Consider the following 16,698-nt stretch of genomic DNA (forward strand, 5'->3'; position numbering starts at 1 on the left):
AATGATTCTATGATTCTATGATTCTGTCCTCTGCATGCTTTGGAGCAGATCGGCTTTGCTGACTTAAAATAAGTATTTAGCGCTCGGCTTGGCAGCTACTGCAGCCGGGGCACAGGCAGGGCTGAGCCTGGTTGTGCTCGGCTGCTCTCAAACCCGTTGCTGGTCTCGGGGCTTCGCAAATGTTCCTGGCGGGTCTGAAATCTTGGTTCCTTGGTGATGACTGAAATGGAAACGGGCTTGACTCTTCCTCTCGGGTTGAGCAGGTTGCTGTTTGTCATCCACGACAATTCGTTGCAATGAGATGAGCTCCGTTAAAAAAGAGGGTGGGTGCAAAATGCCACAACGTGTTGGTGTTACATCCATCGCTGCGGTGTCGTTGTAGGCGTTGCTGGTAAATGATGGTTGGTTCCTCCTCTCCAACTTGGATAATTACATTTTGCCAGTCTGCACGTCGCTTCATTTACACGCCTTATCCTTCATTTCTTGAGTTGGTGTGTAAAGTTGTGTGCTCTTAAATACAATTCTCTTCAATACTTGTGTTCTCCAGGCGTCCATGCTCCCAACAGTTACAACAGCCTTAAGTGATGTTTCTTAATACCGAGGGCAGCTGGAAGCGGCATTCGTTACTTGAAGTGGTTTTATTTTTGCCTTTTGTGTTTCCCACAGCAAATAGGGAGCATCTCATACTGGTCACCACACTAAATGTTGCGAGATAGGGTGCGACGAATAACCCTTATCGTTAGCATTTTGAAAAATAAGTGTGTGTGTAACGGGGACAGAAGCTTTCTAATTTGTATGGTTAAAAGAGGAGCGTCAAGGTATTTGAAAGACAAGCGTGTCGATGGTGCGTCTGGTGGAGGGGCTGAAATTAAACGAAGTAGGCAATTGAGCGTACCCTGTCCCCAGTTAGATAATAGGAGTTGCCGTTCAGCCCCTAACTGAGATGGTCTCAGTGTCTGCTTAAGGCTTTGTGTTCTTGGGATTAATCCTCTGTATCAGACTGTTGGGTTTTTACATCTGACTTAACTATTAATTTCTTCTAACAGATCCAGTTTGCTGACCAAAAGCAAGAATTCAACAAGCGCCCGACGAAGATCGGCCGCCGTTCACTTTCCCGCTCCATCTCGCAGTCCTCCACAGATAGCTACAGCTCAGGTGTGTGCCACCACTGCATTGATTGTTCCTGCTTATTGTCATAACTAAAAGTTTAAGATTATTTAAAAGCAAACGGAAACCTTTTACAGTTATGTAAAGTTATGAACAGTTATGCTCCTGCGAGGAGCAGGGAGTTGGACTCGATGATCCTTACGGGTCCCTTCCAACTAGAGATATTTCTGCATCTCTTACGGCATCTCCGCAGCCTGCAGGGTTTGTCCTGCATTTTGCCGCAGCTCAGGGATCTCCCCGTTCTGCTGTGTAGTCGGCAGTGTCGGAGGGAAGATGTGGGAAGGGGGTTGTTGCTTTTTTTTAATCATCTTTGTGTATAGTTGGATGGAAAATTAAGTTACTCTGCGGCTCCTAACACTTCCGATCCCTCCTTATAGCCCTCGTGTGCGGTTGCTGCTGGCTTTCCTCCTCTCCTTCCCTTTCTTTTCCTTCCAGGCTCAGCAAAACAGTGTTTCTGTTGCGTCCGTGCTTGCATGTCATCTTCCCTTCCCGTTCTTGAATAAATCCATGTGGATCCCGCTGTAGGTTTGGACTCACCCGTTTGCACGTGCAGTTGGAGTCTTTGGAAGAGCGATGGTGACCTTTGAAGGCCACACGTGTCTTCTGTGTTTTTCCTGCTGGAATCGGTGAAATGAAACTTGCAGCGAGCGGTGGACTTGCTGTTTGTTCTTGCTAGCTGTACTTATGGGAACTCACTGGGGAGGGAGGTTGGGTTCGTTGGGGGTTTTTTATTTTGTTTTAAATTTCAGGGCTCTTCTGCAGTCCCTGAAGATTGGTTCTAGAAACTTCATTTTTCTGGTCTAATATTTGGTGGTTGTGCAGCACCATCCAGAAGCCTTCAGGCTCTGGTCCCGCCGGCAGCAGGCTCGTTCCTCTGAGAGTATGGCACAGCAAAGTTTTGTTTTGTCCTGCGTAGGTGCTCAAATTGTTTTGTTTTCTTTGAATATGCATCATTTTCAATGTAAACAACCGAAACTTAATTTCTGGAGCGGTCCATGAAGATTTCTTAAAACCCAAAGGTAGATCCCCATGAAAACCAGACTAATTCCATTGAGTGCCCCGTTCATCAAACATTCAACATTTAGAAATCAAACATTTAGCGATCAAACATTTAACATTTAGAGCTGATGCAAAAAATGCAGCACAAGAAAGTCCTGAAAACAAGTCTTTCGATGGAAATTGGCATTTCTCCTTACAGGAAAACGACTGCTAAAACTTACCTTGACTTGGAGTGAAGGCGGCGAAGCTGCCCTGCACTTCACAAACGGTCTCTATCATCAGTTTATTCAGCAAATAAGTCGCTGTGACCACAGAGTGCTGAGGAAACTCGGTGCCACCGCACTTCCCAGCACGTAGGAACGTCACCAGCCCATTCGGTAAAACATTATGCCCCCAAGTGGCACCTTCAGCTAAATTTTCCCTAGTCCAGTAACACCCATGTGGGACCAGTATCATACCTCACCTTCCAGTGTCCTCTTTTCTTTGTCTCTGAATATGTCATTAAGTACCATTACTGGAGAGCTTGTGTCCCTTCAGGAGTTGGTTATGAGGATAGCGGCTTTCCAGGAATGGGGAGAGGTCATCGGGGATGCTCTCAAATTGTTCAGGATAGGTCCATCCGGGATCCTTGGCACTTTGAAGGGAACACTGCTTGCTACCTGAAATGTTACAGCTACTGTCCCAGCTGAGAGCATCACAGAAAGCAATTTGGATCCCATTCCCCATCCTTCAAGGCATCTTAATGCATCTGATCCCCTCCTAGTCCTGGCCCCTTGAAGAAGATGCAGAAGAAATCAGCTTCCAACGCAAGGCTACAAAGAACGGAGCTGTAAGCAACTTGAAACTGGAGGAGGTGTTACTCCTCTCTTCCTCATGACTGTGAAGGCAAATGATCAGGCCTTTCTGGTGACGTGTACCAAAACTCAGGCTGGAGTACCGTCAAGAGCTCTCAGATGGGTGTTCAGGTTGGTGGCCAGGGTCTGGCTGCAGACCTTGCAGAGGCCTGACTTTATGCCAGAGCCATGGGGAATAAGGAGCACTCACGGTGAGGCTCCGCCACAGTCCGTCACTTAGTCCTTGTCCACGACACGGATGCATTTTTTGGATACTTGGCAGGTCACAGCGTATTTGAGGAGACTCTGGGTAGATATCTCATAGTTTGGAGCATCAGAGACCGCGAGAGCTCAAAGGTACATCCTGCCCTGACTCTCTCAGCTTGTGTATAACAAGAAATAATTCTGTTTTGAGGTGGATGACGTGCTGTGAGCTATGGTTGGTTTTTGGTTGCAGAGTTTGCTGGCCATGGACAAGTCCCATTCTGCACGCTGAAAGCCTATGGCCAAAAATCAAATCTGAAGGTAGTCCACTCACATCTGCTTGTATGAGGGTGGTTTTGGCCATATCCCACCTGCAGCTTCCAGCTGCCTGTCTGCTCTTGAAGGACACAGGACGGAGCCCGTGGGCTCGCACGGGGCTGTCCATGCCGTCCAGTTGTGTGCCTGGATGGATGTGAGCCGAACTCTGCCGCGCCGGCCAGCCCCAGCACCGGAGACCAGTCCCTCGCCTGTTTTATTTCCCAGCGTGGATATAGCTGACAACTACGGCTGAAGTTGATGCCCGTCTGAAGTCCTGGTAGGTCTTGACTGTTGAAGCTGTAGGGAACATCCGTGTTCTTGTGCCCGTCCTGTCATGGTACGTGCTGGGAGCAAACAGGGTAAGACCTCCCATGTATGGTGAACGTGAGCAGATCTGTACGAAGTGGCTTTGTGGCAGTAGTGCATTGTCCCTAACAGAGATCGTTGCCTGTGTGCTACAAGTAAAACATGCAAGATGAGGACCTTTCATGTTTTTCATGTTTTTCAACAACCCAGGTTTAGAAGAGCAAAGATAATTGGTGGAAAAGTCATGGTTATCCGGTCCTCTCTGCTCCTGGCAGAGGCAGATGCCCATTTCCAGAAGATGCAACTGCTGGAGGTTGTGATCTGATCCTGCACACACCAACAGTGAAAGCCATGCACCGTCCGATGGCTTCATCCTTGTTTCTATGGAACGAGCAGCTGTTCTTTGTCTCCTGTCCTGGCTCTTGGGTTGCTTCTTGCACGCTTGGAGGAACCTCCAGAGCCTCCTCCAGAAGCTTGGAGGAGCTCCCCCCAAGGTTGGGGACAACCTGGGTGTCCCATCACCCCTGCAGTAGCTGTGTTCTCACACAAAGGGCTTTTAGGAGAACTTGAGGAACAATGCATGCCATGTCCTCTCCAGAGAGACATCAGCTCGGGCTCTCTTTGCACTTTGTAAGCCACCTGGATTATGTTTGTAACGTTATCTTTGGTAGCGTGTTTTAAGCTGGCATTAACGATTAGACTCCTCTAATACAGGTCTGTGATTAATATAACATTTATACAGGTTTTACAACTCCATCTGATATCTACTCAGCAGGGTATATTTTATGACTGTCGTTTTTAAAGACTAATAGGCTGATTAGCCTGGCTAATGTCATCATGTTTGCTCCCCATTCACAGCTGAAAGAACCTGGAGCAACTTTGGGGAATTCGCCTCCGCCCCTTGCACTTAGCGTCTCCTGTAAAGCATCAGCAATTGCAATTAATTAGCTTGTGAAAGTATTATATTTCCCTCCTAATGAAAGCTGCGAGGCTGACAGTCAAGACGGAAGACTTCTGTTCTCAGGACGGTTGCAGGATGGGTAGATGAATCCCATTAGTACCTCTTGGCGTGGGTCTTTGTCAATCTCCTTTTAGGGCTGAGAACAGCACGAACAGTCGAAAGAACCCATTAAGCCCTCCTGGGATGGGAAAAGGCTGGAAAAGAAGCAGCAGGAGGAGCAGAGAGATGATAATGGAGGGGAAGAATCATAGAATCACAGAATCATTTAGGTTAGAAAAGACCTTTAAGATCATCAAGTCCAACGGTTACCCCAGCACTGCCAAGTCCACCACTAAACCATGTCCCTAAGCGCCTCATCTACACGTCTTTTAAATACTTCAGGGATGGTGACTCAACCACTTCCCTGGGCAGCCTGTGCCAAGGCCTGACCACTCTTTCAGTAAAGAAGTTTTTCCTAATGTCCAATCTAAACCTCCCCTGGCTCAACTTGAGGCCATTTCCTCTCGTCCTATCGCTTGTTACTTGGCAGAAGAGCCCAACCCCCACCTCGCTACAACCTCCTTTCAGGTAGTTGTAGAGCGCGATGAGGTCTCCCCTCAGCCTCCTCTTCTCCAGGCTAAACAGCCCCAGTTCCCTCAGCCGCTCCTCATCAGACTTGTTCTCCAGACCCTTCACCAGCTTCTTGCTCTTCTTTGGACACGCAAGAGGTGTGTGGAAGTCCCAAGGTTTGGAGGTGGTGGGCATGAGTGAAGAAGTGAGCAAAACCCAAGTGACTCTTCCCTGAGATGTGCTTGGTAGAAGAGTCATCCCAGCATCTCTGCCCAAAATGATGGGGAGGTGCCGGTGCCGTTTGAGTGATGCAAGAGAGGCCTGGCCGTGGAAGCAGCATCTCTGCAAACAGCCAGTGGTTTCTTCCTGCCCATCAAAACTGGGAAAGTTCAATCAAAATCAGCTGGTCTCCAAAATACGTACAATCTGTGAAGCTGCGATGAGGAGCAGCGACCTCCAAGATGCAATGCGTCGCTAACTGGGCTTTGCTAGAAGCAATAACGTGAAAAATGAGGGTGGTGAAACCCTGGCACGGGTTGCCCAGAGAGGTGGTAGATGCCCCATCCCTGGGAACATTCAAGGTCAGGTTGGACGGGGCTCTGAGCAACCTGATCTAGTGGAAGATGTCCCTGCCCATGGCAGGGGGGTTGGACTAGATGGCCTTGAAAGGTCCCTTCCAACCCAAACCATTCTATGATTCCATGGTAAACCAGCAGAGACACGGTTGAACAGGAGAACTTTATCACTTGGTTGCTGTAAAGTACGAAGAATGAAAATACTAACGATCCGTGCTGATCCGACTCTTCAAATTAGAAGTAAAAGTCTCTTATCTCATTACCGTTACCATAAGCCACCCATTTTCTGTAGTTGTTCCACCTCATTTAAAATGAGTAATTTTTCTCAACAGGGAAATTAATTGTTTTCTGTGCCGTTCGGGAGTGGTTTATACGCCCAAGGACGCGCCGTGGTGTTTAACGGCATCTGCTCCTGCAAAGCAGGGAAAGGCAGCGACCCGACAGCTCGGCTGTGGAGTCGAGGGGATGTTTTGGCGTTGCGCTGGGCAAATCGCTTGAATTTTGGTAACTGTTCTTTCCCTTTCTGCAAAGCTCAGATAATTGTTATCTGCTCGAACAAAGATTTTTGGGGATCAGCGGGTTTATATCAGCTCAGTGCTTTGAATACTAAAGCGCTCAGCCTTGTGTATTACGCACCCGTTACACGTTATGCGGGCGCTGAAATGCGATTAGAACAGTAATATCTTTAATTAAAGGCGATTGACTTCATCCTCATGCTGTTTCATAACTTTCAAAAGGTTGTGCAGAAAAGAAACAAGGTTTGTCTTTTTAATTGGGCTGTAACAGGGGCAGGTTGCCGCTTTTTCGCCCGTACCGACGCCAATACTACAGATGTGAGTGCATCCTCATCTGAAATATTAGCAAAGCTAAACTTTGCTGAGTTTAGGCTCTGACATGGTCTTTGCTGGGTTAGGACGCGGGTTGCAGGTGTCTCCTTTTCCCCCCAACATTTTTCCACTGGGTAACAGTGCCTGAGACCTGCTGCTGTTTTCATGTCATTCCCTTTGAAATAATACAGTTTATATTACAATGCTGCGCGGCTCCGCGGAATGTCAGCCCCGGTTATGAAGCTTTCATTAATCAACTTTTGGGTGATTTGAGTTGATATTTAGGAGGCTGCCTATCCCATCAGTTCATTGGGTATTTCGAGATTACAGGTGCTAGGAATCCTTTCCTTTCTGTACTTGTTTTTCATTTTACAGGAAAGCAAGGGCAAAATTTACTATTATATATCAGTACGCTATTATACTACACTAACAATATTAGTTTAATTACCTTAGTGCTATATGCACTGTTATGTATTATACATATGTAACAGTAAAAACCATCTGCATATCAAAATCTGGCTACCATCTAGGCGGGTTTTTTTGTTTAAAAAAATTACTTTCAGTCCCCAGAACCAAGATCTATGGTTTTAAAGAAACCTCTGCACAGATTAGCTATATTCAAGGAAATAATCCTCCTTTAACTAATTAATCCTTCTGGAGTCCTTGATATACAAGAGCCTGGTATTATATAAGGTGCTCTTTTGTTATTAAGCCAGGCTCCCGGTCCTTCAGGAGCTGCCCTGGGATTGTGAACACAAATTCAGAAATATATTGCGGCCAGCGCGTTGTTTGCAGGGTCAGACTTGCCTTTCGCACCCCGCTGAGGATGGAGTCTTTGCAGAGAAATTTCAGCAATGCATAATTCTCCTCCGTAAGCGGATTAAGACCCGAGCGGGTCTTGGGGAGCCTGGCACACCGACAGTGGCAGCGCTAAGCTTTTTTCCTTGGGATCATTCAAGCGCTTCACGCGAGCCAGAAGAGAAAGTAATCAGCTTGCTGGGTGCTGCAGGAAAGACAAACCCATGGCCATGCTGGGGGGAAGGGTTTAACTCCTTGGTTTGGGTTTTTTGGCGTGAAGATGTTAACAGAGCTATTGAAATGCTTCATGGAGGGGTGGTTTGCCTTTATTCCAAGTTCTCTGAAGGGGCTCTGGGTATCAATCTTCACTTGAGATCTGGATGCCTCTGGAAAGCCGCAGCTCTTTGAGAGCACTGGTGGGTGGTGATAAGACCGTGGGTTCAACCGTGCCATTCTTCCTATGACACACTGTAAGAAGTGCTCACCCTTCGTGCTACCAAATTTCTTTGGCACAGAATTGGGGTAGAAAGTTGGGAATCTGTACTGACTGTTGGGTAGAACAACTCCCTTGGGTGTTTGGTGTAGATCATTCCCTCTTGGAGACAGTGTCTGGGAGAGAAGCTAGCTCACGCGTGCAGCAACACATCACCCAAAGCCAGTAGCTGTTGAGTTTGACTATGCAACATTTCCTAGGTTAAGATTTAACCAATTCTTTTCTGGTGTCGTGAAAGGAAGAGAGCTCATCATCCTGTGTGATGCCTTCACACATGCACATCGTTTGCTAGCGATGCATAATATCGGCCAACTCCCCTGAGGCTGTCGTGGATAGTCCTGTTCAGCAAAGGTGGTCCTCTTCTGCTGTAACAAATAATTTGATGCCGGGTCTCACGTTCATTTTAGAAGTACCACATGATCTGGAGAGAAAAGACTTGGAGTAAAACGTCAGGGCAATTTCATGAGGAATGGGGGATGACCATGTGGATGAGGCTCTTGAGTTGGGTCCCAAGGTGTGGCTCCTGCCAGGGAGGAGGTGGTGGTAGTGGTGATGGTGGTGGTGAGGAGCTCAGCTGGACCAAGAGCCCTGCCCTCCAGGTGCTTTGTCTCTGGAAAGGAAAGAGGAGTGGTGCTTTCTAGTTCATCTCCGAGCCTTACGTGTTGCTTTGACTGCTGATGCCAGTCCTAGAAGATGAAAGAGGTCTGGTCTCCCACATGGGGGCATATTCCAGAGGAAGACATGGCACAAATAGTCTCTTCAGCTGATCCTGATAAACTGGAAGCAGAAGTGGTGGCTAATTCATCACAGCTCAAATCGAAAATGGACTCTACATGTGATTTTAGTAATCAAAATAAACAGGAAGGGGGATTTCTAACTCCATGAAGGGCTCTTCAGTAAATCTCCATCTGTCTGCCATAGACTAGTTGCCTAACCAAAAGTTTGGAGGACATTGATAGGAAAGGAAGACAGTTATGGACAGCAACTGTAATTAATTCTGTGTTCACACATGCACATCCATGCCCGGTACCCATGTATCATCTTAGACAAGAAGCATAATCTGTTTCTGCGATACCGTATGTTTGCTATCCCCTGTAGGCTCCTTACTACGGAGAGAAGTGGTACCATCTTTCTTCCTCATCTCTTATCAAAAGAGCAAGAGGGAGGAGGGGTTAAAGAAGATCCAGAAAGGCAAAATATTGAATACATCTCCAAGTGTTTGTTATTTATAATAGAAAAGAAGGGGAAAATCCAAGGGCTGGATTGAGCTGTCTGTAGATGTACAGAGATGTTGATTGGAAGGAACCACCAAGGTCATCTCGCCCTCCTGCCCACTCAGAGCAGGACATTGCCAGCACAGGATCAGGTGAGCCGTGACTCTCTCAAACCAATTCCTGAAGTCCTCCAAGGATGGAGATCCACCAGCTCTCTGGGCAACCTGTGTCAATGTTGCATTATCCTCCCGATGAAGAAGTCTCTTCCTACCATCCCACGTGAGCCTCCCAGGCAACTTGTGGCCATTGCCCTTATTAAGGAACGTTGAAATTGAGCAAATCCAAGGGCTGGGAATACCGCCATAACTGAACAATAATTAACTAGCAGGCTCCGCCATGCCGTTGTTTAAAATGAAATAGGGTCTTGTATCTATCCTGTCCTAAATTACAACTCTTCATGTTTTGGAAGTACTGAAAACATTAATAGGCATTTTTGTTGGCTATTTTAGAGCTGTAAAGGCTTACCATTTGGGAAGAGAGATGGGAGAAGGCCGCAGAGGAGCTGCCAAGCGTGAGGAGATGAGCCCATGGGGGACACGGGCAGTGCTCGAGCTGATTCCCTCCGGCGGTGTTGCAGTAGAGGTAGATGAGGGCGAGGAGGTTGTTGCAGGTAAAAGCTGACTGTGGGGAAATGGCCATTGTAAGGAGAAGAGGAGATCCCAGCTGAGGACGGAGGGAGTTGGCACGTGCACATGGAGAAGCACGTCCATGGACACGTTCAGCAGATCATCTGCGCCTTCCACTGCAGGTGGTTTGGCTTTAGGGAATATTTTGTTCTGTCTCTGACCTCCTTTTCTTCCTCCAGCTGCCTCCTACACAGACAGCTCTGATGATGAGACCTCCCCCCGAGACAAGCAGCAGAAGAACTCCAAAGGCAGCAGTGATTTCTGTGTGAAAAACATAAAGCAGGCAGAATTTGGGCGCCGAGAGATTGAAATCGCTGAACAAGGTAAATGGGGCACGTTCCTCAAGCTCCACAGTTGTCCGAGGCTGTCTTGTGGGGTTCTTCCTTCCCCCAAATCCTCTTCTTGCGAGGTTCAGTATATTGGTGATTTCTTGACACCGTTCCTGTTAGAGCTGGGAAAACTTTTATGGGATTTTGTGGGATGGGAAGGAGTTACAGGGTTATGCCGTGTAGCTCCAACCAACCAACTACCGAAGGACTACTCTATAGTCAAATGCATTTTGTTAAAATCAGTAGAAAAGATTAGATCCATCAAATAAATTAGACAACTTTGGTTTAGCATGAAAATATCGGTAGCAAAGGCAACACAGTGTTTAGGTAGTTGGAGCGATATCGGAGAGGCTGGCCAGAGCAGCGAGTCCCGAGTCCTCCTCAGTCTAGAGCAGATTTTTCTCCAGCCTCACTTAGGCATTCGCAGGTAGGAATTTGAAAATGTGATGATGCTACATCGTAAATAGTGGGAAAAGACCTCAGAGGGTTATTGGGTCCTTTTCAGCTCTGCCATGACTTACTTGATCCCTGCTCTCAAGGGTTTTGGTTTTTTTGAAGCTGCCAGAGCTGTACGAATTCATAGGGGTACCAGCTAGCAGGGCAAGAAATGATGCCAGCTGTTTCTTCTGTGCTCATCCCTCTTCCCGTCGCATTGATGGACTTCTTTTTATTTTGCCTTTCAGAAATGCCTGCGCTGATGGCTTTGAGGAAGAGAGCACAGGGAGAGAAGCCACTGGCTGGGGCCAAGATCGTGGGCTGCACGCACATTACAGCGCAGACAGCTGTAAGACCCCGTCAATAAACTCCAGACAGGGATTTTTCACTGCTTAGCCTCTAAAATAGACCCCGAGCGGTTGAGAGAGAGATATATCCACACACGTATATATGCTGCATATATAATATACTTTGAAGTTCTTATTTACTTCATCCATTTTAAATTGTAAAAAAAACCATAATTGCAAAATTGTTTTCTGTGTAACGCTCTAATGACCCTGATGCTGCTTAAAACCAACTTCAGATACCCCCGGAAGCTTTCCCATAAATAGCAAATAAAAATCCCAGTTGTATACTGCTCTTTGCATTGCTCTTTCTGATTTTTTTTGGTTTAAATCCAGGTCCTAATGGAGACTCTTGGTGCGCTGGGTGCGCAGTGCCGATGGGCTGCGTGCAACATCTACTCTACTCTTAATGAAGTGGCTGCTGCCCTTGCTGAGAGCGGTAGGAAACTTCACCCTCTTTGTTCTTTCTGGTTTTAAAAAGATTTCTTACTATCCCATCATATTTAGCTCATTTACTATCTCTTATAGTTTTTTCCTTCATTCTCTTCAATTTAGAATAAGCCTGTAGGAGGTAAACAGCACAAGATCAATCCCTTCCATTGGTCTGAAAAATCTTAGAATGATTTTTCTCTGGAACATAAAAGTATGTAGCACAACTGATGATGATGCACATTATTAGGCATCAGGGCTACGTGAACCTGGAAGTTATTTTGCTAAAAGCAACTGAGCTAAATTTTATTTCGGTTCTATAAATTTGAGTCATAACTTTGGCTAAAAGGGGTGAAAGGGAGAATTTTAGGGGGACGTAATTCACAAAACAGAAGCTGTCCATGTTGCTGCTCACCTGGGAGATGCCTTAATTCAAATCCTGTTTTACCTGGGTAAGGCCAGGGATTTTACCGTGAGAGCTGGGAGACCCAGAAGAAGCCAAACCCACCAGCTTGCCTGTTACCTGGTCTTGCTCACTGAAGCTGGATAATAATTGCTCATGAGTCATAATACGTTCAAGTAAATTTTTGGCTAACGTGCCTACCAGGAAGGTAGGACATCTAACTCGCAGCAAAAGCTTGATCTTGCAGATAAATGTTATCGTTGAGAACGTGTTGCCCTCTCGTCTGGTGGCTAGGGCTTTTTCCTGGGGGAGAGGAAGAAATTAGGAAGGCTAAAGCTGACTCCTGTCTGCTGCCTTCAGCGTGTGTCTTCAATGTATATCTCTGAAGCTTCTTCTAGAAGGTAGATGTTGAAAAATCAGACTGCAAGCAAGACTGCAGTGGTGTCGGGAGCCTGCTTCATCACGCGTGGACGTAGGGAGAGCCGATCCCCAAGGGGTTTGCTAAGGCTGTGTTAGCACCCGTCTCCCTCTCTGTGCCAGGGTTCCCCGTCTTCGCCTGGAAGGGAGAATCCGAAGACGACTTCTGGTGGTGCATCGATCGCTGCGTCAACGTCGAAGGATGGCAGCCCAACATGGTGAGATGGGGCCGACTGTAAAACGCTCGGCGCGTGTTGAAGCGTGGGTAGCTCTCATCTAGAGAGAAGGAAAAGGCTTTAGTGCTGGTCTGTGTTTTCCTCCTGGATTTAGACCTAACCGAGCAGTTAAGGCTTGGTGCTAACACAGCACTTCCCTTCAAAGGGCTTTACGGTTAACTACACAATGGGGGAAGTTCGCTTACCTCAGTCTCACAGGTGTAAAGTCAGGGAGAAGGTGGGGTAACTGACTTCTGCGTGGCTATCCATGGGCGTAGGTCATGCCCACTGAGCAAAGTTTTGTTTAACTATTTTCTAAATAAGCACGGCTGCGTTAATGCAAAGTTTATAGGGTGCTTAGTTTGCTTCCAGAGTAGCTTGCTACAGTTTAAACCAAACTGATTTCATCTGGCCAGTAAAAAATGACTCAAAATCTGTATGTTCTGAAAAGGGGTTGCATCCATTTTACCATATTCGATTAAATTCACAGCTTTGGTTGATGTGAGTTTTCTTATCTAGGCAAGGCTTCTGTTTCAGAACAAAAATTAGATTTTAGGTGATGTCCTTACTGTACAAACACAAAACCTCAGGTAGCCTAGCTCCATACTTTGCTGGTTTATTCTGCCCTTGTTTCTAGGGAAAACAGAACCCTGAACTAGGTGAGCAGAATAATTTACAGCCGTCAAATGTGCTGTTTTCATCATGCTTCCCGACAGATTTTGAGCCCCGGAGCTTATGATCTAAATTAGACAAAAAGTAATCAAAGGTGGAAGGTAGGCGTGTAGCTGTATGTTTGTTTGCCAATATCAGCTTGTTTGAGGTGGGTTTTTTGTCCTTTCCAGTCTACACCTGCTCACTTCCTCGCTGTCACCTTTAAAAAGAATTGTAAATGTCAAAAATCCACCCCCAAGCTACGAGTCTGAGTCTAGACATGATAGCTGCTTTCTTCTTCTTTTTGAGGAATAATTTCCCATTGAAAATGCCAGTAATTGAAGAAGTCAACATACCAGAATATGCATATTATGCTTTCCCAGGATCTCTTCGGACCCCTTGATTCTGCGACGTGTCTCTATCCATCAGTGTATTTTCAGACCTCTTTCTGGAGCACAGAAATAATTGCTGGGGAGCACCAAATGCCTTAGATCTAGCAGTTCCCAAAGATTTGCACGCCTGATTTTGGAGGTCCACGTTTTTAGGGACAAGAAATAGGACACTGGATATTGAGTGAAGAACAGGTGTGGAAAGGATCTTCTTCATACGATTATTTCAGAAGAGAGCAAACTTGGCCAAAGAAGCAAGGTGAAATTTGCCTCTCCGGTCCGTCCAGTCTCAAGGCTGAAGTGAGATGGACCTACGCTGCTCCATGTCCCAGTGGCAACTTTTTAGAGCCTGCATCATATTTTTTCTCTCCTGTTGAGATTGAGGATTTCCCCTGATATCCTGAATCAAGGAGATACGTCCCCAGGTTGTAGGACTGAGCCTGAGCTGCTGCTCCTGGCAGCCCGTGACCTTTGTATAAACCTAAATCTAACCTCTTTTCATAGAATCATGGAATGGTTTGGGTTGGAAGGGACCTTTAAAGGTCATCTAGCCCAACCCCCCTGCCGTGGGCAGGGACATCTTCCACTAGACCAGGTTGCTCAGAGCCCCGTCCAACCTGAACTTGAATGTTCCCAGGGATGGGGCATCTACCACCTCTCTGGACAACCTGTGCCAGGGTTTCACCACCCTCATAGTGAAGAACTGTCTCTTGTCTGGTCTTCTCTTCCCATTAACAAAATACCAACGATACTTTTTAGGATTGTTGATGATTATTAGTGGCGGTACAGTGCTTTGAAGATGTTCTGTGCAGTGCTACATGGCACGGTGTGATCAGATGGGAAATTCTCTCTGTGAAAAGTGATTTAATAACATGCCTATCTCTGTCCAGCACGAAATAATCAATTTGGACTCTTATAGTGTGGAGTAATTCAGAGCACAAGTATCCAACTTGTACTTGTTGATCCGAGATGAAAGTAACATGGAAATGCATCTCCATTTCCAGGCTTCTACATCTTTAAGCTCAATAAAGAGAAGTACAATCTCTATTTCTACTTAAGAGAAAGCAAAATGGGTCAAAGTAGTTCAGCAGCTTGCTGTAAGCCAGGCTGACTTAATATCAGGGCTCGAAATATAGCCCAGGAGTCCTGTTCAGCATTGCTTCCCTGGCCCCCACCAGTCCCGTGTCCGGGTGGGCACTGCAGGGCGTGATGGAGCTGCCCTTGTACATCCCACGCAAATAAATAAGGGTGTCTTACAGTCCAAAAATCTGAATATTCAGTGTTAGGGCTTCTGTGTGGCGCTGCTCCATGGGAACCGTTAGCCGCAAATACTGAGAGTCTCCGAAAAACACCTTGGGTTTTCTGATGGGAATAGCCGGCCTTCAGAGGAGCGCTCTGTCTGGACAGGAATGGCTCAGAGGTTTTTTTTTTCTGAAAAATAGTGAATCTGCAGGGTTTGGTTTCCTTTGCAGCATAAAGTGATCTAGGACCACGCTGCCGCCGGGGCATTTCGATGCCACCTCCGACCATGCCTTCCTGCCATCTCCTTCCGTTTTCACCGCTCATTTTCTGTAGTGAGTTATTTTCAACCATGTTGCTGAGCTAATCCGAGCTGATTTTAATCAGCTGGGTTTTGGCAAGATCAACCACGTGGTGTCGGCTCTTGCCCCAACAGAGTTGGAAGGGGGGCAGGGTGAGACATTCGGTGGCAGCGGGATCTTAGATGGGTTTAAAGAGGTTGTAAAATGGCACCCTGAGACACCGGTTTCTTTCATGGGAGAACTAGAGATTTTCTGCTGGAGAAAATGTGAACTGGAAGGACTGAGAAGTCACAGCCCTTCTGTGCAGACAGCAATGTGAAATTGGTTACTTGGAGAGAAAAGCACTGAGAGAGAAACATCTACCAAGGGGACACGGATACACCAAATCAGTCAAAAATCATAAAAATTCAGGGTGAGTACTGCTGTGGAGGAGCAGGACTAGATATCTCCAGGTGCTTGGGTCAGAGGATGGTCCCATCTCCAAAGAGAGGAATGTCCCTGCAGGCACAGGGTGATAGGAAGATGTTTTTCACAGGCGTGACCACTGCCAAAATCAAGAGGGAGGTTGATGAACCGCAGCCGGGAGCGTTGGTTTGCAGATCGTGCCTCTCGGTGGGCATCAGGCAGCAGCGCCGAGAGGCAGAGCAAGGCTCACATCTATAACGGCTGATTTTCTGTACGAAAAATTCTTTGCATGTCAAATAACGGCTTTTTTCCCAGAAAAAAATCTGCCTGGGAGGAATTCGAAGGCAGGCAGGTAACTTGCGTAAAGCTGAGGAAACTGCAGGAATATGGGGCACATACCACGGGCTTTGCCGTCGGCCCTTTGGGGCTGCTACCCAAAGGTGACCTTCCATCAAAAACGAGTTCCTCCATTGATTTGGTTTGGTTTTTTTCATCTTCTGTCCTCCTACGAAAGAGGAAACTGCCAACCCCCAGAATTCTCTCTTAGAAAGAGGATTATGTGCCCTATTAAATGGGGATTAATGAAATGAAGACGTCCTGGGAGCCAGGCTGCTGAATTCCTACCTCGGCTGGCCCAGGAGAGCTTCTCAGCCCGCTTAACCCTTACCTGCCTCTGCTTCCCAGCCTGTGAACGGGAGGTGGACCTGGGGCTTCCCTGGAGCCTCGAGAGAGTTGGGTCTGTGTGGAAGACGCGTGCTCTGCTCTGGCAGGACACCACGTGCTTTCCAGACATTCGTGGAGGAGCAGCTGCTACCCACAGCATTCGTCTTCAGTGGAAAATCCTGAAATTTAGAGAGAAAAAGGTTGTGATAGGACGTAGCATTTCCAAGCAACTCTTTGCCCACGGATGTCAGGGTGGTGGCTCCGTGCAGCCACCACATCGTGTCGTGACAAAGCTCAGGAACGTCGTCTTTGCGCCCGCAATGGGGTTCTGTCGCGGGAGCATGGTGGGAGTGTTAAGTTTTTCTGGGTGGCTGCAGATGCCGGTGGGAGAGCTGCAGACGCCTGCGGCAGAGGGTCCCTGCCGGGCTCCACCGCCAGCCAACGAGCAGAGGTGCTTCTGCCCAGGTTTGACATTTGCATTTTAGGACACCAGCATATCCCACCAGTAGGTTAATGAGGGCTGGCTTGACGGTCAGAAGTCTTGAAC

General features: G+C 47.1%; 1 protein-coding gene across 1 annotated transcript; it reads left to right on the top strand.

The window, feature by feature from the left end:
• Positions 1-841: 841 nt before the first annotated feature.
• LOC104073154 (putative adenosylhomocysteinase 3) lies at positions 842-12,505 on the top strand (the record flags this gene model as incomplete). Its single annotated transcript, XM_009572837.1, has 6 exons — positions 842-877; positions 1,047-1,155; positions 10,110-10,253; positions 10,943-11,043; positions 11,375-11,477; positions 12,411-12,505. Coding segments are annotated over exons 1-6 (588 nt in total), but the record flags the coding sequence as incomplete, so codon positions are not given.
• Between the last annotated feature and the right edge of the window lie 4,193 nt (positions 12,506-16,698).

Source organism: Fulmarus glacialis, unplaced genomic scaffold (genome assembly GCF_000690835.1).
Source record: "Fulmarus glacialis isolate BGI_N327 unplaced genomic scaffold, ASM69083v1 scaffold4542, whole genome shotgun sequence".
Taxonomy (NCBI): Eukaryota; Metazoa; Chordata; class Aves; order Procellariiformes; family Procellariidae; genus Fulmarus; species Fulmarus glacialis.